Genomic DNA, 26,594 nt, shown 5'->3' on the forward strand with positions numbered 1-26,594 from the left:
TTCTTTTAACATATTAAAATAATTTTATAATGTATAGTATGTGTTACATTAAATGTATATTGTTTATAAGTAAACATCCATTATTTTATATTCAATCATTTGGCATTATGAAACAAAAGGATACAACAAATTTAATTATTTGGGTGTGAAATTTCAGTTTTTCTGATTTAGAATGAAAATAAGGAAGATATGCCACTGGGCTGCAATTTTGGTTTCTTTTCATCTCTAGGAAAGACTTGCAGCTTTTGCTCTTTTCCTACAAGACAGTCCTTGACAGTAGACAATATTTACTCTCTTGGGCATTATTGCATTCTAATGATGTGCTGTTTCATCCTTTCTTGCCACTGAGTGACACTAGTTCACTGGCTCTCTGAGTTATCAGCCATGTGCAGAAATGCTCTTTGTGGCCGCTGAAAACTTTAAATGACCGGTTACTGCTGGGCAAAACAGCATTAATTCAGCAAGGTGTTGAATCAGGATGGTTAAGCATGATTTTAGATAACTGAATAGTTATTTTAACATCAGTGTGACTTCTTATATGTACTAAAATGATCTGTTGACAGAATCTAGCGCCTGCAAAATTTTATGCAGCTAGGAGACCCTTAACACAAATGAGTGAGGCAAGAATAAATTCCTTTCCAAATTTCTAGAAACTGACTTTTCTCCCTGAGATTCTTTTATAAAAGAGTAATAATGTGGATATTCTTTTCAAAACTGTAATACTAAAAATATAATAGAAGAAGAGCAAATAGGTTTTTCAAAGTATTTGCTGTATCTGAAAAATAGATAAAGGAGGGAAGAATCTTAAAATCTACTTTAACTTCCTGCAACTGGGCCTTCAATATGACTTATACATTCATTTAGGTAAATTCAAAGTTTAGAAGCTTTTCCTAGCCTAATTAGACTGCGGCAATGAATTGAGATTTGTATTATAGATGGATGAGACAGTCCTGTGAATTGCAGCCTAAGAAAAGCTTGTATTATCTACCAGAGCTGTTCCTCCAGCAATATCCTGGGAAATAGGAACCCCTAGAGGTTAAATATTTAAGAGTCATGTGCAAAACTTTTGATTACCATGCATTTTAATATTAAATATAATAGCGTTTCCTTCTTCATAAGGAAAAGTGATTGTTCTTTTTTTCCTAATGCTCCCCATGCATTTGAATATCCATAATATTGTCTTTCCATGAAGAATTCAGTTAAGATATAAATACTGCATGTTTTTCCTATATATTAAATGAGTTACTTCTCTTCAGCCTTATAATGCCTTCTTTGCTGCAGTGAAATGGATTATGACTGAGCTTGTCTTGTAAGTAAATTTTACCAAGAACTTAATGAATGTATGTATGAATTACTGAGCACTTGTACTTTTGACTGTTTAATTAATATTTGTACCTTTCACCTTTTACATACATCATGCTGCTTTTATTACATGATTTTAAATACAATAATATTTGTCAATGTTCTGCTTTCCAATTTTGCATTGCTAAAATCTGAGACAAATTTTGGCTATATGAGTGCAGAGTTCCACTTTTGTTATATTATTTGTGGTCTTCGCTTATATCTGGATTCCTTTACTTAGTAAATGCAGCAGCTCACTATATAGAAGCCAAATTTATTATTGTGATTATCATTAAATTTTAGCTGAATGTCTGGCTCTTTTTAATGCTGCTTGTGCGGGCTGTTGTCAATATAGGGATTCACTGCACTGTCACTTTATGAATTTCTGTAGGATGGATCTTTTACAGTAAACTGAATGTTGCTGAAAATTTTACCTTGCTGATTTCTTCTAACATTTCCAGTTAATCCATAATGAGCATTGCCTTTTAAAGACATTGCCTAAGAAATCCCTGAGAAATAGTATATGGAGAAGAGGAAGCTTTAAAAATGTGTCTTGTGTTATTAAAGTATATGTTTTATTGCTGTTATCAGAGGGTGAAGTTGCAGATTTAAGTGAATTTTATCTTTACCAAAACAGAATTTATTTTTTTCTTGTAGTCATTTTGTTTTCATTGTAAATTGTGTGAGCTTTCATCAAAGTTTGGAGTAAGAGTTAAGGAGAATTAACTGAATGGCTATTGCCAGAGGGCAGAGACTGATCGTAAATGCAGCTTCCAAAGTAAATATCAAAGAAAGAAATCATGTTTAAATGAGACTTTGATGCTAGCATTTAGCAGCTTAAAAAATTCTCAAGAAACTTTCTGTGTTTATAAGCACTGTAGTTTCATGTCCATATGATACAGTGGATATTGGTTTCACATTCTGTACACTTGCAAGAGACCAACACATTTCAGTCCACTCTTCAATGTAAATTGCAGCATATTTCTTTACACATCTAGTTAGAGTTGATTAGGCACTGGTTAATCAAGCTTTCCTGCTCCTAGAAATGAGATCATTTTATATCTTAGTTCCAGAATTAATAGAAGGAATTATTTTATGTGAACTCCTGTACTGTATCCAGAACAGTTATAATCCTGTGGCATTTCAAAATACCTGAATAATGAAGAAATAATGTTCAACAGTAAAAATAATGTATGTTGCCATGCATTGAGAATTTTAATGGACATTTCAAATAATATCAATAACTCAATAATAGGCAGATATATGATTTATTGATAGAGTTCAATTCATAATAAATTCTTGGTTGTAAGATACAAACCAGTGAAAATATGAGAACAGCAGTAGCTGATAATCACAGTTACGCTATTAGCCTGAATTTCAGTTCTGTGTTAGCTTTTCTTTAAAACAGGAATACTGGTGTCAAGCTACAGTCAGTTTAGTGTTTTAAAAATCTTCTGTGGGGTAATATGAAAACTCTAATAATTTGTCTAGGTTCCTTGTGGAATTCAATCTATGCAGTTGGTGGCACTCTGATCTAACAGCAAAAGGTAAGTGCAATACTTTTTCCTGCCCACAATGTCAGAAATGTCTAGATTAAATTGGATTTTTTGGAATTCAGATGTGTGTGAAGGGTTTTACATTCAATAATATATACCTAATAACAATAGTTTGTCTCCTGTGTCAGCATCCTCTTCTTTCTTAATGGTTTCCAAAACACACGTATCTTCTATGAATAACTGCAAAGTGTCTCTGTGTATTCTACACTACACTACTATAATGGAGAAACTAAAACAGTAGATAATGATTATATACACTTTATTACAAACACTTCAAAATGATCTCTGTGAATAAAGAATTCTGTTAGCCTTTTTCTGCTCCTGCTGCATGTTTTTTTCTAGAGTTGCTGTAGTATTTTGGGTGGGGGTGGGGGAGTGGGTATTGTGCTGGGAAATTAAAATAATTTTTCAGGCTTAAATGTTATGCTTTTATTTGTAATCAGGATTGGTTAAAACTGTAGTTTGTTTTATCATTCCATTCAAAATAGACATTTTAAAGTAATAAAATATACATGACTTTAATTTACTCAAAATAATTTTTATAAATGTAGAGACTTCATTTGGAATAACGAAGTGCTAACAGCTCCTATAAGAACTGGAAGTTTTCAGTGTCAACTGTCTTATGTTTTAGCAGACACTACATTTCAGAAATGTTTCTCAAAAGTAGAGGTCTAATTCTCTTCTGCTGGCTATTTCATAGCTGCATACCATTTACTGGTGTAATATCTTAAATATAATTCTTCAGTCTTGTATTCTCAGATTTGCCTATTCCTTAGCAAAGCAGAGGATGAAATGGTTACTTTATGTTTCAGCTAATATTTTCATTTCCTGGATACCAAGTTATCTTTATGCTGAAATAATGTCCTCTCTGAAGTTAAGGTATAGAGAAAGTGGTGCCCTGGAATATTCCAGTATCCTCTGTAGTAATACGATGCTGGAGCTCTTCTAGCAGAAAGGTGTTTTGTGGAGGAACTGGAATGTACAGCAGTAAATGGCAAAGCATGTCAAGCTACTGCCTGATGTGTTGTAAATGCTGTGTAGGGAGAAGGGGAGGCTAAGATGGGTGTCCACTGGAGATGAAAATCAGACAAAATCCTTCTGGAAACAGGTTCATGAACTTGGTATAGCCTTTGCCATGCCGGTACATGCTGCATTGCAACAATGAAGGCAATCTTTCTGTTACATGAACAATCAGCCTGATGTAGCCTGGATACACATGCATGAATCAAGATTCAGGAGAACTAGCCCATCACTCTTTGCTTTTGGCTCTGCTCTGTAATCAGTGCTGTATAGACAGGTCTTCTAAAAGCAAGGTTAACTTTCCAATGGTTTTCCAAACCTTGACGAAGAATGTCTCTTACACTGATGGCTGTGAAAGACAGCAGGGTTTACTGTGCTTGATGCAACAAATGCAGAACTGTTCCTTATATCTGAAGAGGAGTAGCAGGTATGCCAATTTTAGTCCTTAGTGTTTACAGAACAACACAAACAGCCAGTGTAGGAAATGGGTAACTTTTTTGGATGTTTTCTTAAGTGTACTGTGCAAATCTGCCTTAATATGTCCTGACATGAAACACCAAATGGCACTTGCATTCTGTCTTAGGGAAAATGTCCTCTAAAGACAGCATCCCTCCTCCTCTCATGAATGTTGCCACTAAGAGTTGTAAGAATTATGACTACACTTCATAAAATTAAAACAAATAAACATGCACATTTTTTTTTCTTATTGCTTAAAGCTCAGAATGAAAATAAATTAAAAATCCTCTAATGAGGAAATTGCTTCCTGCTCAAATTGTGACATTGAGAGCATCACATATTGTGAGGGTACTAGAGGGTCCACACACACCTGCCAGTTTATCAGATCTTAGCATGAAAAATACTTCTGCACAAAATCTTGGAATCTCAATCACATTTGCAAATGAGAGAGAGCAAAGTGATGCCCTAAACCCCTGGGCAATCACATCATCTTCTGAACTCTAAGGAGGTGCTGGAAATCTGATTCCCATGGATGTTTGGCACTCTCTTTGTTACACAAGCCATATGTTGATACAAGTGAGGGTAGACCAAAATACAGGTGATAAATTTCAGTCATTCTTGGCCACAGATAAGGAAAACAGAAGAGAAAGGATAAGGTACAGTAAAGCTAGTCAGACAATTAAAAAAAATGTTAGATATGTCAGTCTTATAGTGAAAATATGAGAAGCAAAACTTTTATGACTACCTTTAGTATATCTCTTGGGATCTATGCATTTGGCAGAATATTTTAGAAATTCTAAATAAAAATTTGGAACACTTTAGAAATGCATCTCCCAGTGCATGGTGTCAAATGCAGTTTTGGCCATTCCAGTGGCACTGTGCAGTAGATACACCACTGGGTTTGAAACAGATTATCTTGAACGGAAGATCTGTCCAGCCCAAGAGCCTGTTTAGTGTAATCTATTTTTGTCATACCTCGTCTTGTTTTCTCACTTAGCAATTAGTTTAAGATAGGCTTAACACTGGCGCTGATGTGCAAGTGTATCTCTGTGTTAAGGAAGAATGACGGGGTGGGTAGGAAAAAGAAAGGGAATGAGTGATACATTGTCCAACAGATACATCAGTGTGAGAGTCAGAAGAGCTGCCGCCAGTTCCCAGCTTTGCTGCTGTACTGTATTTTGACCTTGAAGCAGTTTCACCACGTCCTGCTACCTCTGTTTCCCAATCTTTAAGAAGCAAATAGTGTCATTTTTTTTTCCCCTTTTGCTTCAAAGTTTTCAAATTAAAAGCATTACAGAGTCTTAATTATTAGTGTTTTGGGAAGCAGATAACAAGCTTGGGTTCTGGGCAGAGTAACATTTCTGTCCCACATCCACAGAGTTTTTCTAACTGACGAAACTCTGCAAAGATTCCAAAGCTGTAATCCAAAAAATAAGTGTTTTGGTTTCAGTCAAATGTACCACATTTTAGATATCAAACACATTTAACCCCCCATACATAACACTTAATGATTCACAGCACTGCTGAAACAAAAATGACACTGTAAGTCCACCTTGAGTCTACAGAGAAAGAGTAAAAGCTTGTGCACAAATGTAAAGTAGGTTGGTAACGGGTAAACCATGAATAAATGCTTTAACAGTTGTGTCTTACAAAATTACATTCCATGGATAAACTTTTTTTGCTTTTTTCCCTTCATTTTTTTTTCCCCTTAATTGAAAAAATAGTATTATGCACTGCCTAGGAAATCTCACAGGGTGGCAGAAGCTGAGTAACATTTCCGTTCCCTGTGAGCTCCGTAATATACAGCATCTCATGTTGTTCAGAATTTTGTGTGCTGTTCTTCCCATGTTAACATCAAGATATTTTTTTTTTCTCCTGTGCCTATAGCGCAGAGGTTGAAACAAACTCTAGAGCCCTGTGATACTGAATATCCAGCTTTTGTTTCCGAGCGCACTATAAAGGAGACCATGGGGAATATTGCTTGCGATGACTGTTTCAAGTAAGCCCTTTCAATTTTTTATGTATATATTTTTTTTATATACAACTGTTTGTGACAAAGCAATAAAACTGAATTATTCAAGGTTATGCTGAAGAATGTACAAGTCTGTTATGTTTTATCTTATATAATGACCTCTGTCGGGGTGTCGTTTCTCTTACTACAGGGGTCATTTAAAAGTTTGATGCTCTTAAATTAAAGCACCGCCTGCCATTTTCGAACAACAGCAACAAAAATAGAAAATCCAGTGGAGTCTTATGCTCCTTTTGAAGAACAGGGAATATGTTAAGATTTTGCTGCACGAGGGCAGCATTCTAAAGGCATATTTTGTTAAGATTGAGATACAAAAGTTAGTGCTGTTAGCTCCTCTGCACAGGAGTGAAACCTTGCCGAATAGGTTAGAAGTTCCCTTGTGGTACAGTGAGATCTGGTTGTTTTACGTGATTGCCAAGCAGAGTTTCCTTCTTGGGAGAGGATTAAACGTATCTTCCAAACTTACAGTGCTGGGAAGCTGAGTTAATAGTGACAAATCTCACATGTCAGTGCTGCAACCTTGTCAGTTCTAGCAGTGCTACTGTAAAGCTGTCCCTTGCACAGTTAAGAGGAGAGAAAGACTACAGTCTAGCTTTCCTCCTTCATACTAAAAATATCCTTTATCTTCATTTAGTGCCTATGTGCAGTGACTTTTTTAACTGTAATTATGGTACATTTTAATTGAGGAATTGCATAGATGCTGTCTATGCAAATTTCTGTACTTCAGTAAGTCTCTTAATTGGATTTCCTTTATACTGAGAGGTAATCATCACAGAGGAGATTAGCATTTAGGGCAATAATTTGTGTATTGATACAGCTGTCAGGAAGAATTTCTAAGTTAAACCCTTTCCAGGCTAAATAAATTTGAAATAGCAAATGAAGGTGAAAACTTCTCTTTGAATTCTAGGTGCTGCTGAACTTGCTCCTAAATTTTATCCTCTATATCTTCCTAGTTTGATTTTTAATTTGCTACTGACTTTTAATTATAAATAGATTATTAATATCTAGTATGAATCCTTGTTTTTAGATGTCTTTGTGAAGTAGAAGTATGAAAGTGCTTTGTAAATTGATCCTGGGGAACCCTTTAAGTGTAACGATAGCTTCCACTGCCTGAAAAGTACAAAATTAACGAAATGAAGCTGTGAGTTTTCCGCTTGACATATGAAATACAAAGTATGTTACACTGCTATGAGTGCTTCATGCCAGCATCTTAGAATTCAAGTAGCCTTATGTTGTGATCATAGAACAGAAGATTACTGAGAACTTGGCGGGGTGGGAAATCATACATCCCTCAAATTTGTTGAGGACAGATTGGACAGGGCTTTGAGCAACTTCGTCTAGTGAAAGGTGTCTCTGCCTATGGCAGAGGGCTTAGAACTTTTCTAACCAAACCATTCTATGATTTATTCAAATATTACAAATTGACATGATTCTGTGGAAAGAAGATTAATTTAACAGCACTTGGTTTTCTCAAAGGAATGTAGATTTCAGCCTGTCTTCGTAGGTAACTTCAGGTCAAAGGAAATAACTTTCAAAAATAACACATTCTGTGATTCTGTAATTCTCCGATACTTGGACAGCAATGAGTTGGAAACTCAGTCTAGTGAAAATTATAGTATTTAAAAAATAATGCACTAAGATCTTTTTCATAGAAAAACATTTTGTCTTCCACAGTGGAACAAAAAAAAATAAAAAAAGAAAACCCTGTAAGTTACAAACTGATCTCAAGATGCCCATTATTTTTCTCCACAAGCAATGGCAAAACCTAAAGAAATAATCCAGAAGAACTATTAGATTCTCATGGGAAAGTTCTTCGTTATACCATTTACCCACTGTCATTAACAATCTACAAATTGCATCTAGAATTGCAGACTGCATTGGATTCTAAATATTTTTGTTACAACCCAGGACACTTTCCCGCAGAACAGCTAAGGAATTTGACCCAAAGTCCTTTGCAGACCTACATCTTCTGACCCAGTTTTCTGTTTCATGGCCTCAGTACCAATAAATATTTTTCCAAGCAAGTGTATTGCCTAATACTTGTAATTTAAGAATGATGGGCTTGATCAGACAAAGTTAGGGTTCACCCTTACGTACAGTGAGCCTTGAAATGACTCTGTGTTCAATGGTTAATCTGCACTTCATTTCTTGCACACTGGGTTCTCAATTCAGCTCACTTTGAGTCAGTAGGATTATTTTCTTTATCCTCCCTGGACTGTGATTAATCTGTTTGTGATACAAACTTGCAAGTTGTGATTACAAATAGAAAATGTATTTGTAAATATTTAGCTGAACCTCTTCGAAAGAGACCAGGAAAGTCAGTATACTGTAAACAGGTCTGCAAACAGGAGTTGTGCAAATACTCTCCCGTAAGAAAGTGTGTGTCACAAGTTACTCATTCAAGTCACTGTCTTTTGTTCCTATAGTGCCAGGCACTACTATAGAGCCCTTGTCTGAAAAAGGAGACTAAAAAGCAGTCTCTCAGTAGAAGTAAAAATGATGACTGATGTTAATTGAAACCATATAATGTTACTTAGATAAGACATTTTGGAGCACAAATACTGTGTTATTGCTAACAAAGTCACAGTCATAGTCAACAAGGTCACATAGTGAGAGTCAGAGGCTCAGTCTTATTCCATCTTGGGTGTGCTGTAACTGATCTTATAGAAATACTCCACTGTTGCTAAGAAAACTAAGCCTTGTTCTTATAAATGTTGCCAGGTTCCAATTTATAATCATGGGTGTTCCAATTTAAATCAGTGCATCCTCACAAATGCATCACACATTAAAAAGGGCTTACATGCTAGTTGCTTCATAAATAGCTGGCTCACCTTTTCAGCTGTGTCTGAAAACTGTCAGTGGAAGGGCATCTATACACTTATGTGGACTTTGAGTCAGGCACTAAATGCATACAGACATGTAAAATACACTCTTTATATGTAAACTTATCTCTTACTAGCAAAAAATAAATGATGCTTTGGGATAATTTGCAATGTTTGAAAACAATTTTTGAAAATATAGGTTTCGTTAAGAAAGCAGGAGCCTAAAAGAAAATAAGTATTAACATAAAATGTCATTAGGGTCAGGGTTTGGCTCTGCCACCCCATAATCTGTTGTTATTCAATATCCCAATGATTATTAAATTAATCTGTTATTTAAACATCAATCAAAGCCAAGTCAACTCACATTTTCTAAGCACCGTCAACATGAGGAAAACCTGGGCATTTAAAAAAAAATCTGAAATGCTTTCATATTTTCCAGTAGGCTATTCCATTTTATAGCAAAAACCCACAACCAACCAACCAAAAAACCCAAACACCCTCACCTCAAAAAAAAAAAGAAAAAAAAAATCAAGAAAAGGAAACAAGACAAAATGCATCTCGTACAAAAAGTCAGTTGATGGACTGCTCAATGTTCTCTAGCAGCCCCAGTGTCAGAAACAGTTAACTGCTAAAGATAAATGTTTTTTTCTTTATCAATAGCAACTGGAACTTTTTTCTCTCGAGTCAGAACTATGCTAAACACACTCAGCATGGGTGTTGAGGTGTTGTGCTGCTCAGAGATGTGTTTTTTGATTAAACATTATATTTGAAGTCTTTGGCTAAAAAAGCATCTCAATGCTGCATGTAGTTTTATGAGGTATTGCCCCAATGTGTTAGCCAATTCCTATTAGAAGTAAGTTTGTCAGCCAAAGCTCTTCAGCAATTCTCGATGGTTACATAATCACTTTCTGACTTCTGGTGATTTCAGCATTGCTAATACTTAAGAAAAGCCACTAAAATTGTCTAAGGAAAGCATCCTTAGAAAAACAAAGTTGTTGTCAATTAGAAAGGCTGTTATATTTGACACAGAGAAAAGTTACCTGATCATTATAATATATTCACTCATCTGTTGGTAGAGCAAAGTTTTCTCTAATTGCAAATCTGGGTTTTGTATGAAAATTTGGATTTCTCCCATTTACCTTCTGTTAAGAGAACACCATTATTTTCAGCTAAGAAACCTGCCCTTTTAACCTCTGCTGTTCATGTACGATGACATATTGGGCTTGGATGCAGATCAAAAATCTGGTTTTACTTGCAATGACCCTGGGAGCAAATTGCCCTTCTCTTTTAATTGCAGCAGCGATGAGTCCATGAGGTCAATACCAAAAACCCAAATAAACTGTTTCATTCTTTGGGCACAGTCTTCAGACACAAAATAGAGAGAAAAATAACTTTGAAAAAGCCATATTCTCACTAGGGAAGCAAGGAAGTATGGAACTACAAAAGCCTTAACGCAAGTGTTTTAATTGTGCAAGATGAATGTAACTGTTCCCTTTACTTTGTTGTATCTCACGTGTAAATTACTTGTTACATTGAAAGAGACTACTTATTTCATTAAACACTCTCCCATGTATTATATATTTGGCTCATTGGAGTGTTACTAAGCAGACAATTATTCAACAGGGAGAATCATCAATAAAGCAAATGATTTCTTATACCTTGGGCCATTAGGTGCTGTTCAATGTCAATAAAAATAAGTTAACCATAGTGGAATTATAGTTCAGGGTGACACCGATTCCTTCACGTAGATTTTTAATGACTAATTGTCAGATTTGTCCACTGAATGCACTTATTTACCAGCACCAGATAAATAACAACACAAATGAGATTCAGATTGTTCAGGGTCTGAATATATTAGTGTCAGGGATAGTGCAATCTTGCAGACATTAAAATGGTAATGGTTTGGAAAAAAAACGACACTTAAACTTGAGACATAGGACCATTTGCTAAAGTGTTTCTGGATTTCTTTGTAGAAGCCTGCCAAACTGCTGCACTTGATCACGTTTAAAATGTATAAATAAATATGCAGCTCAATTTCCCATGAAATAAATAATCATTGCTTTTTCAGATGCACTTAGTTTAGTTCTAAACAAATCAACTTGCCACATAAAACAAGCAAAGCATAAAGGAGGACCAATTTCTTCTCATTTAGAGCTCTGTGTACATCAGAACATCTCTCTAGATTTCCTGGAATACTTTGGGCAGCAAATTATGGTCAGTTTTCCAGAAGACAATTTGAGTTGCATTCATTTTAGTGTATTCAACTTATAGGACCCTGAAGAAAACCAATATTCGTCTATATTTCACTCTACTTTGTTCAGACCCTATATTTCTACATCCCTTGCTTCTTCAGTAGACATGCCAACCTGTGATACCACTCACAAATGGTTTTGTGTTGTCACACAACCTGTGTTGTCACAGGTATGCTGTAGTCAAACTGATCACTGCTCATCAAGGCAGTGTTGAACAGATCTTAATTTCTGAAAGCTTGCTTAGATGCACATGGAAGTCAAGGAGCATTTCAAGGGAGACTCAGTATTTTGCATACCTCAGTAGTTAATTGTTGAAGTCTCAAGAATCAGAAGTTTATAGAGTCATCTTGCCATATCTGTTTCAAAAACAAAATTGCAGAATACTTACAAATATTCAAAAGTCTTTATATTTGCAGCAGTACTAGTAGAAACTTGTCATAGCCCAAAGCCCTAAACTCTAGGAAGTTCCCAAAAGACTTTTTTTCCTGTTCTTCCCTTGTAAAAAGCATCAAAGTATGCAAATAAAACTCCTAGCATTGTTCATTAAAGGTCTTTATATGCAGATTAAATTCCTGTATTGTTACCCACACATCTCCGCTTGTGGGCTGAGCAATTTCCTCTTCACTCTGAAGACAAGAATGATTATAACGTTTGCCATGCAGGTGCAATTCAAAGTCATTGCATGGGTAATTTCACTGTATGTTTCTTTGCTTGAGGTTTTTGTTTCTTTATTCGTGTTTGTTTTTAAATAGACAAAATATTTTCAGTACTCCTTTTTTGTTTCAGAACATTTTTAGAGTGTTTATGGAATTCAGGAATATTGTAACTGCTTACACACAGAATGCCACCATATATTGAAGAGTCTTTCACTGTTATCTCGGTCTCTCTCTGAGTGTACCCCCTCAAAAAAACAAAACCTTGGAATTTGTTTATTTACTGGACAAAACCATGCAAATCTGTATTCAGATTCTCTCTCTAAATTTGCTTGGTATTGTGATCACCATAACAAAGCTAGAGAATCAATGAAGGACTGTGGATCAAAGGAGAAAAACTAGGTATCAGTGCTGGGCCCCATGCTCTTTAACATCTTTATTGATGATCTGGATGAGGGCATTGAGTCGATCATCAGTAAATTTGCTGACGACACCAAGCTGGGGGCAAGAGTTGATCTGCTGGAGGGTAGAGAGGCTCTGCAGAGAGACCTCGACAGGCTGGACAGATGGGCAGAGTCCAACGGCATGCGATATAACACATCCAAGTGCCGGGTTCTGCACATCGGCCACAGCAACCCCATGCAGTGCTACAGGCTAGGGTCAGAGTGGCTGGAGAGCAGCCAGGCAGAGAGGGACCTGGGGGTACTGGTCGATGGTAGGCTGAACATGAGCCTGCAGTGTGCCCAGGCGGCCAGGAGGGCCAATGGCATCCTGGCCTGCATCAAGAACAGTGTGGCCAGCAGGAGCAGGGAGGTCATTCTGCCCCTGTACACTGCACTGGTTAGGCCACACCTTGAGTCCTGTGTCCAGTTCTGGGCCTCTCAGTTTAGGAAGGATGTTGAGATGCTGGCAGGTGTCCAGAGAAGGGCAACAAAATTGGTGAGGGGTTTGGAACACAAGCCCTGTGAGGAGAGGCTGAGGGAGCTGGGGCTGCTTAGCCTGGAGAAGAGGAGGCTCAGGGGTGACCTTATTGCTCTCTACAACTACCTGAAGGAGGGTTGTAGACAGGCGGATGATGGTCTCTTCTCCCAGGCAGCCAGCACCAGAACAAGAGGACACAGTCTCAGGCTGCTCCAGGGGAGGTTCAGGCTGGAGGTCAGGAGGAAGTTTTACACAGAGAGAGTGATTGCCCACTGGAATGGGCTGCCCACGGAGGTGGTGGACTCGCCATCACTGGAGGTGTTCAGGAGGAGACTTGACAGGGTGCTTGGTTGCATGGGTTAGTTGATTAGGTGGTGTTGGATGATAGGTTGGACACGATGATCTTGAAGGTCTCTTCCAACCTAGTCTGGTCTATTCTATTCTATTCTGTTCTATTCTATTCTATTCTATTCTATTCTATTCTATTCTATTCTATTCTATTCTATTCTATTCTATTCTATTCTATTCTATTCTATTCTATAATATATACAAATCTATAATAGTCATCTTTTCCAAAGGGCATTTTTAATGGCAAGACATATATATTGAATGAGTGGGAGACTCTATAGACAGAAGAGGAAGATGAGGAAATGCACAGTGGTCTTTTCTTGCACATATGTGCAACCTCTCATTAGGAGACACTTTAGGACTGACCGTGCGGTCCATCTCTAAGTACTCTAAAATCTTGGAGATGCATTGGTTAGCTTCCTAGCAATTCAGTCTATTAATGTTGCCATAAGTTTCACTGTAGGCTTTTTTTCTGACTAGTAGGATGAGACATGCTCTCTCTTACACTCCCCAGTACTTATGTTTTCCAGGGAAGCATACAGCTGAATTGCTTGAGAGGTTTATAAATACAACTTCTTTATGTGAAAGTGATCTCCACCCATTCACTGTTCATAGTTCAGCTCACCAGTGCTATAAAATATAAATATTACTCTACTTAAAAGTTGACACAATTTTTCATTTTAAACAAGTAGTAACTTAACCAAAGAATAGATAGTAGCTGACACATTGAAAGGATGCTTTGTAATGACAGGGGATTTTAAAAGTTGTATAAATGACAATATGTATAAGTCTGAGTATTATATCAATATATCAAAGGTGGCTTGGAATAGGAAAACTTATTAAAATTGGGAAGCACTGCAGTGAAATCCAGGCAGAATTGTGAAGAATTGTAAATAATATGAAATTCATTTCAGTTTATAATATATTCATATTATAGTTTAATTGATGAAAAACAATGCAGACATTACTTAGGCATCTGTACATGTAGTCTTTATACAGGATTTGAGAGCTTTATGGATGTTAGCCTTTAACTTGGAAAAACAACAGGAATCTTAAGATTTGAGTGCCATGCAGGGAATATGTGTATATCAGCCTAAAATATTGTAAAACTTGAAGTGTCTATGGATACAATGACATGCAGTGTTCTTTATTCATTCAGATGTGGCTTTGTCAAGTTTATATTTACAGAAATAAATTAACAACATCCGTGCAAAGCACACTGTGGCACATCTGAAGTGCACTGTATTTCTAGGATTTATTACAATCCTAATGTGAATCTCCTGATCATATCTGCTTTCTGTACTTCAGTTCATGTTGCACAGCTCTTTGTTAGAGCCATGCCATCTTTGTAGGCTAGACCTACAGTCTGTTCAATCAGAGTTTTTGGATTTCTCATATGCAGTTGGTAAGGTACTCTTATCAGAGCATCAGTTATTTAAGAAATCATGCCCTGGTAGATATTGAAAGAGGAATGGCAGTTCTGGTGGTTCCTCTCTGAAACAGAGTGGTTGCCAACCATGCCACAGCTCTCTGTCATTGCAGGCCTTCAGCAGACACAATGAGCAGGAACAGTGAGAATGACATTATTAATTTTAACTCCTTTATTCTAAACTTTACTTTTGGGTAGATATGTTTATACTGACACCAAATTGTGCTGAAGTCAGTCAGGTAGCATGGGGTCAGATTATAGGCCTGAGGCTGCGGGTTTATGTGTCTTTTTCATATGAGAGAACCACTGGTTTCTTTTCTTCATATGTTTTAACTGCTCCAGCTCTCAAGAATGTTGTTACTGGCATATAAGTTATTTTTATAAATTTCATTAAAGGTTTTCCATTCTCTATCATCATTTATTAAACAAAACAAAACAAAAACACCAAAACAATCCAAGTAGCCCAACTTGATTGTCTATAAACATTTCATTCATTCATTATAAAAAAAAAATAAAATGTGATAAGTGAGGAAAATGTGGGTTGGAAATGTAGCCAGCAGCCTGGAAAGCACATGATAGGAGTTGGGAAACAGCACAGCGGATATCTGCACTTCAGTTGAACGCTTAAAGTTTGTTCCAGACCATTAGGGTTGAACGTTTGCGACCAACAGTTACGTGAGTAACAAATATTTGAGTGCAGAGTGCACAATATTTTCCATTGACTGTACCCTGGTGCTGGTTTGCTTTTGCCTTTTCTCAAAAATAGGAAAGATCAAATTTGACAGCTACGAAATGTATTCCTAAAGTAACAACTAATCTTAATCCAAAATACTCAAACTTCATTAATGGAAGTTTACACTCAGAGAAGACGCAAAAAGGCCCAGAGGCAAATGGCTGGATTTGCAGAGGTGCTGAAGCATTGGAATGCCCAGTCAGGGCTGGCCTGAGTACCATGGCAATTCAGACTCCTTTTTGACATATTTGTGCATGTGTTTATGTTGCCGGTTTGAAAACACTGCCCTCAGTTTATTTTAGTTCAGGCTACTGATGGTGAAATTCCTTTATGCTTTGTAGGATTCATCTATTGCATCCTAAAAATAGATATTGTTATGTGTGTACAGGAGGGACATATGCTAATAGAATAATAAGATATTATTCTAGTGATAATTTGGATGCAAGTTCCACAGTCATTACTGTAACATGAAACAATAGTATTCAAGTGTTCCTACAATCATTATAGAAACATAAAAAATGCACAAATGGATCTTTTTAAGCTCAAGCCAAGCTGCTAAAGGTCCTGAACTTGAAATGAAAGACAAACCTGAAACAACTGGTTGAATTTTCACAGAACTAAAATATCACCGAAGCCACGTATTTATTGTGACCTTATACACTACTGCATAGCATCTGTTGTCATGAGTGCAGATATAATAGCAGCATATTTTGTTAGAATAGAAAGTATAATATTTGTAAAATACAAACATCTATGTCCATAATTAATTCTTATGAACAAGCATGCTTTAAAATAAAGCACAATAACCCAGTATTTCTGTGAGAAAACATAGATTTATTTTTTTGTAGCCTAGAAACACACAACATTGTTTTTAAGCTAGTTGAACTGCTTTTTAAGTTGGTTCTGTGCTCAAGTCATGCTTAAATTACAAGTAAGTATCTTCCATTCTGTAGGATAATGGGAAGATATTCTCTCTAACGTTTTTGGTTCCTCAAGAGTAGTCTTATCCTGAAGCATTCTCAGAGTTCCATGCTGCTTGTCATTCATTTTGTTTCCCCAAACATTTTGCAGCCTTGATGAGTGCCTGAAGAAAGGAAGGGGAAATGGATTTGCGACACCTATTAGGAAGTTTAGTACCATTCTTCATTGTTGAAACCGGTTACATAGTGATATCACTGGCCACCAGTGAATGGGAGCATGGATGCAAGCCAGGAAAAGGAAAATAACTTTAGAACAAGTGGCCAACAAATTATGGAATTTGGGATCCTCATTCTGAACATTGTCATATGACTGTGTCCTCTCTATAGCTGTATGTCTCTCCCTCAGTCCTGTGCAAAATATGCTGCATTCAGCATGTTTCTTTAAGACTGAGTATGTCTGCGATAAGTAAATAGCTGCTTATGAATAGGGAAACCTTAGGTTTCTGTTCAGTTTATATCCTGTCAAAAACTTAACACTGGGCAAGGAAGTGGATTCTCTCTCCTGTATGGAAATACGAACACTAAGCTCTTTAACTGTAGTATTGACTTCCTTTAATTGCAGATATTATAGTCAAATAGTATAAAGTAAACAATTTAAAGGTTAAGTTTGCTCAGCTAGACAAGACACATCTCTTTCATGTTTGAAAATTGGATTAAATTAGGTTTACCTGTTATGGATCCAGCTATGTTAGGAAAGGTAAGCTAAAGCCTAGCAGCATTTCAGAGAAAAGATGAGACAGATAAAATATTCTTTAGATATCTGGCAGAAGTCTTACAATTGCTTGCCCTTGTTCTTGTGGGAGACTTCAACTTCCCTGAAGTGTGTTGGAAATACAACACAGCAGAGAGGAAGCAGTCCTGGTATTTCCTAGAGTGTGTAGAGCATAACTTCCTGATGCAGCTGGTGAGGTAGCCAGCTAGGGAAGGCGCTTGCTGGACCTGCTGTTTGTGAACAGAGAAGGACTTCTGGGTGATGTAATGATTCAAGGCCATCTTGGGCAGAGTGATCATGAAATGATCATGAAAGAGTCCTTGATTGTTGGAAAAGATGGGGGTGGCAATAGAACTGCTACCTTGGACTTTCAAGTATTAAATTTTTTCCTTCCTCATCTTCCCTGCAAAGTGTATGTTTATGTTCAGTTTATGTTCAGGTCTGTTTTAAGTATCTGACCCTATACATCAAATAATCCAAACAAGTTCCTTAGTGTCTGAAAGATGTAGAAGAAATTATTTATAAAGTTGTCCTTAAATATCTGTGGCTTCAACATAACAGGAACCCAAACAGTTTATTCTATTTTTTTAACGTGGAAACATATGCAAAACTTGTTGTATGCTGTCACTATAGAATGATGGTGATGATACTGGTGTAAAAGGAAAAGGTTCAAATCAAAAGACTTACATTACCCAGCACAAAAAGTTTTCCCTTTTGAACATGAAACATCCTTCATAAATAGTAAGCACAGGCAATTAAACATAGACTTTCTTTTGATAGTTAAACCAGCAATAAAGCTCAATAAAAATCCATCCCCTGTCGTTAGGAGTTGGCTCCCATATCGCGAGTGGCAAAATGACAGCCTAAGCCGGCAGGTGTTCAGAATGCTTATTGTAATTTAAACTGTAGAGACTCACAGTGAAGCTTGCTTAAAAGACAAAACCATTTTCATTACTTTTTCAACAACTTTATTTCTCACTGCAGACACGGAAACTGATTTGCTAGAGGGCTTTATCACTTGCAATTGAATCTTGGTGTATGCAGTGAAGCATTGTGGTGGAATATTTCAGTATTTGAAAGCTGTTCTGACTGTGTTTATGCACCTTTTGTTTTCTGTGAATGTTCAGCTCCTGAGACTTATTGGCATGAACATTCACTGAAAACGAATTTCAAAGATGCATGCACATGTCACTATGGGAACTGAAAGCTGGACACAGACACAAGACCTGCTGCTGGGATGATTGTCTGCTTTATCCAGTTTGGGCATGGAAGCAGTGCCATATGAATTATATGAATAGTCACAGAGCAACTACAGTGGTTGTGAATGGTAAAAAGTCCTTTCCCATCTATCTAGTGAGGGTAAGAATACCTCATGACTGCAGAATGATTGTAAATGACAGCAGCTAAAAGACGTATAATTCACTTGTGCACTTTCTGTTTGTAGAAAAGAAAGCTAAAGTGGACATATTCCCCCCCCCCCCCCCCCCCCCCCCCCCAAAATTGTTTGCTTGACTTAATCTCTGTCTTCAAGTCCTCTGCCTTCACTTGTTTTTCCTCTCTGTAAGAATTGATTTATTCATAACTTGAGAAATTCACACAGCACAATTTTGGTGTTATTCTCTGTTAAAGATTTTCCTTCCATTCCTTTTGTTGGCCTCATTTCTTCCACACACAAATCCACAAAGCCACAGATGCTCCTTTACAATGATGTCAGTCTGCTCCAGCTGTTTGGTAGGTACATTTATAAAGTTCAGCCTTTTACATGATGTCATAAATGTATATTTCATGTATAAACATAAAGCTAACATATTGCAGATCACTCTAAGTGTAATTTTAATGGAGGTTCAGTAAGTTTAAAAAATACTGAAAAGTGTTTAATCTTTCCGTTGGCAAAGTTTTTATAGTAAGTTTTCCAAATGGGTTGGGGTTTTTTTTTGTTTCTTTTTTTTTTTTCCCCCTGAAGCTTGGTTTGAATATTCCCTGCCCCTTCCACTATTTCTTCTTCTGTGATTTTTGGAAAAAGTAAGGAGTTATTTTAGTAAGACAATATGTATTTTAAATAAAGATGTCTGAGGAAAAATATGTTTCTCTCCACATCTCATTGGTGCTCAAACCCTCACTTAACATTCTCTACATTTACCAGCATACTGCTCTGAAAAACACCTAATTCCTGGAATTACCAGATTTTGATGATATTCAATATGGCAAGGATTCTGTTGATACAATACATAAATTCTGACATTGTTTTTAAAAAAATTATCAAGAGCTGGGTCTGAGCCTTAAAACCTTTCTTTGTATTGTGTCCTGAGTTGCAAAGAAAATGCGAAATAGTGCCTACTTGGTTCTGCTCCTTCCTATTTTCTCCGTGGTACATGATTAAGAGTTCATCTCTTTGTAACTCTGTGGATCACTGTATAATGCCCAGAGGATCCTTCCCTGGTCTCTCCTGGGTGCCTTCTTTCTTACAAGCAATGTCTTTATTTCTTGCTCTCCTTTTGAGTTGCCTACTTTGACTTAATTTCAATGTGGTGCTGAGTTATCACCCTATTTGTACCATATAGTCATCATTATTCTAAAATAAATCTCCTTGCTTATGATAGTTTTGAGACTTAATCTCTATTTTGTTGGCTCCATAATAAAATGACTCTCAAGAGGATAGCTGAAAGCTGAGATCTTTCTCAGTAGTTCATGTTGCTTCAAGCAAGACCCAGAGTGAATAACGGTCCTAATGTGATTACAGAGGCTAAAGTTTGGGACCATGAGTTTTTGCTATGTGGCTGCAGAAGAACCTTCATTATTTCTGCAGATTGTTTTCATCTGTACTTAAAAATGCCAGATCATAAATACGTAGCTAGGTACCAGTAATGGAGATACAGCATTGAAATCTTAAAAAGTCTGATAAACTCCTTGGTAATTCACTAGTGTCCCAGTGCTCACATTAGTGTATCAGCAGTATAAGCCTATCCATTCTGCTTCACCTTGTACCTTTCAGCATCATGTACATCTCAAAATGGACAATCACATTCTGTGAACTGAGGAAACCACTGTCCAAAGCCCTCTGTTTTTACAAGGTGTAGAGGTATAGTAGGATATACAAAGTTAGTGAAGTTTGTGATTGTAATACAGGTGGTGTTCAGAAGTTAGAGTCCCTAACAAATCCCATTGCTCAGAAGTACAGATAATGTCATCATTATTTGATTTCTTCTTTATTTGCAGGTCTTTTGTTATCCAGCAAATCCCAAGCAGCAATCTCTTCATGGTGGTAGTGGATAATGAGTGCTTCTGTGATTCTATCCCACCAATTACCATGGCACCTATAGAAATAAGATATATCCTTTCATTTGCAAAGTTCTCAGGGATTCAAGATGCAAATATTGAACAAATTCATATTATGTAAAACTTGAATTACATGACTTAATGCATCATTACCCATTAATTATTTAAGCCAACTAAGAATGCATTCTTCTTTTCAAGGACAATGCAGTCAATACAAAATAACAAAAGACTCTCATGTGCATCTTTAAGTGTCATAAGGTCATGGCCATCTTAAGATAGTGCACATCGTTCAAATTAGATCCTAAGTATTGTCTATCAGAAAAATTATGATATATTAGCTATCACATAAATGTGGTGGGATGTCTCACACCACTGGAGTGCCCCAATTAATGGCTATAAACCCTTCAGAATAACTAAAGCCCAGCAGCATTTCAGAGACAAGATGAGACAGATAAAATATTCTTTAGGCATCTGGCAGAAGTCTTGTGATCGCTGGCCCTTGTTCTTGTGGGGGACTTCCCTGATGTCTCGTGGAAATACAATGCAGCAGAGAGGGAGCAGTCCTGGAGGCTTCTACAGTGTGTAGAGGATAACTTCCTGACACAGCTGGTTGAGGTAGCCAATTAGGGGGAAGGTGCCTTGCTGGACCTGCTGTTAGTGAACAGAGAAGGACTGTGATGTAATGGCTAGGGGCCATCCTGGGCACAGCAATCACAAAATGATAGAGCTCTCAGTTGTTGGAGAAGTAAAGAAGAGTATCAACAGAACTGCCACCTAGGACTTCTGGTAGGCAGACTTTGACCTGTTTTGGAGACTGATAGACAGAGTCCCTTGGGAGCCGGTCCTGAGGAGCCAAGAAGGCTGAACATTGTTCAAAGAGAGAAGTCTTCAATGCACAGGAACAGGCTGTCCCCATGTGCTAAAAGATCAGCCTGCAGGGAAGAAGGCTGGCCTGGCTAAATAGAGTGGTTTTGTTGCTGTTTTGGGAGAAAAGAAGAGTTTATGGGTATTGGAATAAATTTCTTTATGGAAAGAGCGGTCAGGCATTGGAATAGACTACCCAGGGAGGGGGTGGATTCACCATTCCTCGATGTTTGCAAGAAACATGTGGACAAGGCACTTTGGGATGTGGTTTAAATGGCCATAGTGGTATTAGGTTGATGGTTGGACTCAAGGAGGTCTTTTCCAAACAAAACAATTCTATGGTTCTACATAATTTCCTTAATGAGAACGGAGATCTTGATATTGGACATATAGAGTTCTTTACATATAGATATATAATTTTATTTTAGGGTTGGACTGGGGTAGTGAAAATGTTTCAGAATCCTACTTTCCAAAACCATAAAAATATAACAAAGTAAATATATCCCAATTTTCAGTTGTCCCACTTTTTATTTTGTGCTGTTCCGTAGGTCAGGATTTGTTTCTCACATGAGTTTCTGGTTAGGTGTTGGGGGGGGTTGTGTGGGGTTTTTTTTGTTGGTTGGTTTGGTTTGGTTTTGGTAGACATTATGGAAAGACAGATTAGCAGTGTAAGTGCAAATGTTACTGTCTAAACTAAAGATCACTGAGGAGAATGCACTAGAATTACCTTTTTCCTCCTGTTTTGACCACATATACCACCTTGGGTTTCTGATGGAGAGAAGGGAAAGAGCTGAAGGATTTTCACCATATTAATTTCAAAACACTCATGTAGACTCATGATATTAAAATTCAATGATCCAAAGATCTCTCCTTAACTACCTTGTACATAATGAATCCCTTAAATGTGAACGTTTAAAATCTCAGAAGATAAGACGACGGCCAGAATCTTGTCATGGATTTCACCCTGAAGTAAGTTTCTAGCTACTTTTCATTTCTTTTAGATTCTGGTAGATGTTTTCTTTCTTTAAAAATGTAAGCAGGAAAAATATCTTCTAAGATGAAGTACTGAAAATATTCTCATCACTTAGAGTAGCAGGGAAAATGGGTGGCATTGTAAATGCTGAAAATCTTTTTAGTACTCCTATAGACAGTGTCTTGACTTGCTGCTTTTTTAGACTGTTTTGTGTCACATAACAGAACATGGCAAGATGTTAGCACAGACTGGCAGCCAGGAATATTTGAGAACTTACTCTGGCTCAAGCACTGACCACAAGATTTCTCATTTGAGATTGTTGGGAACTTTGTACTAGTCATGTATTTTTTCAGTAAGTAGCTTCAGTATTTAAGCTGCCATGCTAAGGCCATTACGTTTACATATAGTATTGCTTGGTAGAGATCACTACACACATTTACTCTGTGTTCTGCATAGTATTTTTGTTTGTATAATGCCAAAGAGATCTGATAAAGACCAAGACGTCATTACAGTGGTTTGTATCACACATATTTGTAGACATCTGTTTTACTCTGGAGTGACATGCCTTGATGATGTAGTGCAATGCAGAATGAGACCTAAAATATGGCTTGAAATGGATTGGTGATTGTTGATCATACTTACTTTCAGCCTACAATCTGAATGCTCAAATTAAAATGTATCCCCGTATTACTTCCTGAGTGCACTTAGTTCATGAGCTTTGCTGCTTGCACCAATCCTCTTCTGCCTATGCAGTTTGGTAAATAATCATGTATCATAATTGAGTGTAATGGTTTGTATTTATTTTCCTTTGTTGTTGTTTTATCTTTTAGGAAAATGCAAGAGAATGTGGTGGTGTCCCAGGCCTTAGTGCTAAACCTCCACTTGTTCTTCTTCCTCTGCTATTGACTATTTTCTCAAGGTGACAGTGACTGATGTGTTCAATTGGCATGCTAATACATGGATAAACTGCAATCTGGGAAGTGGTGCAACACAGAGGACATGAAATATAGTCAGAGCATCAGCATTTCATGATTTTAAACTGTTGGTGATATAAATTCTTGAGATATGTTGAAAAAAAGATTTATCTTTTTATGTTGCAAGTCATGCAGATGTGAATTTGGCATATGGTAGTCATGATTCATCAAAAAAGGACTTGGTAGATAGAGGTGACCATTGCTTTGTCCCACTGAATCCAATTTAAAACTATGTACTTTTTCAATAAAGTATATCAAAATCACAGTTTCAGAGTGTATTTTAACTATGATAACATATTTGTGCCATTAATTAATGATGGAAAGAGAATAAAATAAGTGGAAGATGTTTTCATATGCTTTTAGTCTATTTCTGAAAGGATTAAAAGAAAATGTGGATTTAACTTTTATAATAAAGTAGGATAGCTTTTATTAATAAGTCAAGGAAACCCATGTGCATATATGAAGCTGAGCAGATAGTAAGTTGTGCTGCCTCATAGTGAAGGTTTGGTTTCTGGAAATACCTAGCCAGCAGCTCAAAAACATTTAGAAAGTGAGCTAAAGCCTGATGAAAGACTTTTCCCTAACTTGGGCAACCTTGAGACCAAACTGGTAGTTTCGGCTGCAGGTAGCAAAAGTAAATACTTTTCATCTGTAACAATTTGTGGGAAGATATGTAAAATAACCTATGTAAAAGGATTAGACTGTTCTGTTCGTGTTCTGTTCTATAGATGTTTTGTCATCTAGGAGAAACTTGTTATGAGGAAATTCATAAGCGGAGAAGGTTTGACTTACATCTGTGTCAGCAGAACTCATTATGGTTTTCACCAAGAATGGACTGAGGTTCACCCTCAGTGGGCAAAGATCATGATCAATACTTTTTTATAAATGTTGTTCTTTTAGAATGTTATAGAGAGAGTATAGAATGCTGTACCCCTAGTATAATGAGTACATTCCTCTTACAAATTATAGTAACATCCCTGTTCACGGAAGATCATGGTCTTTGAAGTACGCTAGTGTCTCAGTTTATCCTTGGAATTTCATACAGAGTAGAATGTGTCCATTAAATGCAAAATAAAATGCCATTGTTCTGTACCTGGTGCTTGAAGATTGCACTTTTCTGATTGGAATAAGTATGCCTTTACCATTAGATCAATGCTAAGCAGATTTGGTGTATATCCCAGCTAAGCTAGAGAGGCTAAGCTACTGAGAGGAGCTTTGTTTTAAGGAATACTATCCAGCTTGTAAGAGGAAAAACTAGGAAAATAAAATTTCCACTTCAATGCTTTAATGGGTTCAAATGCACTGATACTTCCTCTGGTTCTGAAACCATATGGATCTTTTTCTGGACTAACAATTTTCCTCACCTTTTTCAGTTAGGAGTGTTTCCCCGCAGAATTCTCTGTCCTTCCTTGGTCTCAAAATCACTCGCTATGGGAATAATTTTCCAGCTGACATTCAGTCAATCTGTCGTCCTACCGACATGCTCTGTTTACTAAGCTAATTGGGAATTCAAAGCATTTTCTACACTTGGACTGACACAGATATCCTGCAGCTCTTTGCTTGGTTCTAGTCTGAGCACCATTCCCTGCTAGCCTCTATCATTCACTCTAAAATTAAGCTAAATACTTTCTGATTTTCCTGATGAATTTTCAGAATGCACAACACTACAGCTGCATAATCCTTTTGCATGCCTGATGCTGCTTCTTTCTCAATAAATCTTAAATGGGAAATGTTTAGAAACCAACACATACCAGGTGATTTTTCCTTGTTAGTAGAAAGTGAAAAGAAAAATCTTTCTCATTAGAAAAGCCATTGAAAAGCTCTGCATACAAATGCCTATTCTGTCTGATGTATAAATCATCATCTCTCTTACAAAGAAAAGAAATATTTTAAATAAGAAAATGTACTTCTACCGACTCAAAATGAAAATGCCTAATAATAATTCATTGTCAATTTTGGAAAGAGGTGGACAGTTTTGTAATTAGAAAGGAGCTGGAGAGATTAAAAATATGACAGTCTAAATTAATATTATGAAAGAGATTAAAATATGGGTATGTAAATGAATATTTTTCAGAGTAATGTGACAGTACTTTTCCACGGATTAAGACAAAGTTAAGAAGCAGACTATATCAGTGTACTCACACAAGTTCCTGTGTAAAACAGAATAATCCTAAAATGCTAAGTGTAAAAAACCAATAAATTATGAGCTGTCTGTCATTGCTTTGCTAATGAAGATGTATTTTTAAGTTGGTATTTATGCCTTTAGAAATTTCTGATGTAGTGTGAATTCAAGTTCATAAAGCCAATAGTTTGGTAAAAACAGAGATGTTGCCTTGGGTTCATATTTGTGTATCTTTGCCTCTGCAGGTCCTCACATTCAATGGAGTATGTTCAGTCATTGGTGTTCGTGTTGCTTTTTATGAATTTCAAACATCAATCATGAGTGCAGGCAACAGCTCAACAGTAGGCCAGTAATAATGTTGTGAGATCTCTGAACTAATTGACTGCATCTATACTAGTAAAGTGAGTATGCTTGGAAATGTTTCTTGGCTCTGAGGACGACTGGCTCAGAGTGGTGTGTGTATCTGCGGGTAAAATCTCTTGGTCTCCAAAATGGAGTAGCCGCAATACGAACAGACTATGTCCAAACAAAAACAGTGATTGTGAGTTTTATGGGATAGAGCTAGTTGATACAGGTTGAAAGCAAGCCAAGGCCTATTTGAGATTGTTTTACAGAAAAGCTGATCTTATTCTAATGCATAGGAATGTTCCTGACTGTTAAGTTTACTGGTCTGTATGTCATCATTAGCTCTGAAATACTGAGAAGGTGTGAAGATACCATGAACTGGGTCTGTGCTATCATACTGTCATACCGTAGCCTGTGTCAGGTCATGTAATTAAATTTCATAACTTCACTAATCATAGGTGCTACTTCTCTCATATTCTAAAAATATCATAGTGTCATACCATAACCTGTGTCAGGTCGTATAATTAAATTTTACAACTTTACTAATCATAGGTGCTGCTCCTCTCATATTCTAAAAATATCTTGCATGGTCCAACTTGAAGCCCAGTGTAGTCAATAGAAACCCACAGATGTGTACATACGCATGCATACAGCTGCATATATGTAAAGCATATCAATTTTTAATAAACAGGAAATTCAGGCATTATCTGTATTTTTTATGTCTCTAAATCTAAGATCAAACCCAAGCAGAGCTAGGACATCTGTACAGTCTGTCTCTACACAGCAAG

The 26,594-nt window shown here is 36.8% G+C and overlaps 1 protein-coding gene across 5 annotated transcripts in view; it reads left to right on the plus strand.

Moving 5' to 3' along the window:
* CACNA2D3 (calcium voltage-gated channel auxiliary subunit alpha2delta 3) overlaps positions 1-26,485 on the plus strand; it is a 432,799-nt gene extending 406,314 nt beyond the window's left edge. For 3 of the 5 annotated variants that reach the window (XM_068163805.1, XM_068163806.1, XM_068163808.1), the window contains 6 exons: positions 1,257-1,309; positions 2,833-2,888; positions 6,261-6,372; positions 20,469-20,581; positions 22,279-22,361; positions 23,196-26,485. In XM_068163805.1, the coding sequence (XP_068019906.1) occupies positions 1,257-1,309; positions 2,833-2,888; positions 6,261-6,372; positions 20,469-20,581; positions 22,279-22,361; positions 23,196-23,288 (510 nt within the window). In that variant the 3' untranslated portion in view covers positions 23,289-26,485. Of the gene's footprint in view, positions 1-1,256; positions 1,310-2,832; positions 2,889-6,260; positions 6,373-20,468; positions 20,582-22,278; positions 22,362-23,195 lie in introns of those variants that run through there. The other 2 variants (XM_068163807.1, XR_010990518.1) reach the window with 2 other exon arrangements.
* Positions 26,486-26,594: the final 109 nt, after the last annotated feature.

Source organism: Melanerpes formicivorus, unplaced genomic scaffold, assembly GCF_026170545.1.
Source record: "Melanerpes formicivorus ecotype bairdi unplaced genomic scaffold, bMelFor1.0.p_v2 SCAF_74, whole genome shotgun sequence".
Lineage (NCBI taxonomy): Eukaryota > Metazoa > Chordata > Aves > Piciformes > Picidae > Melanerpes > Melanerpes formicivorus.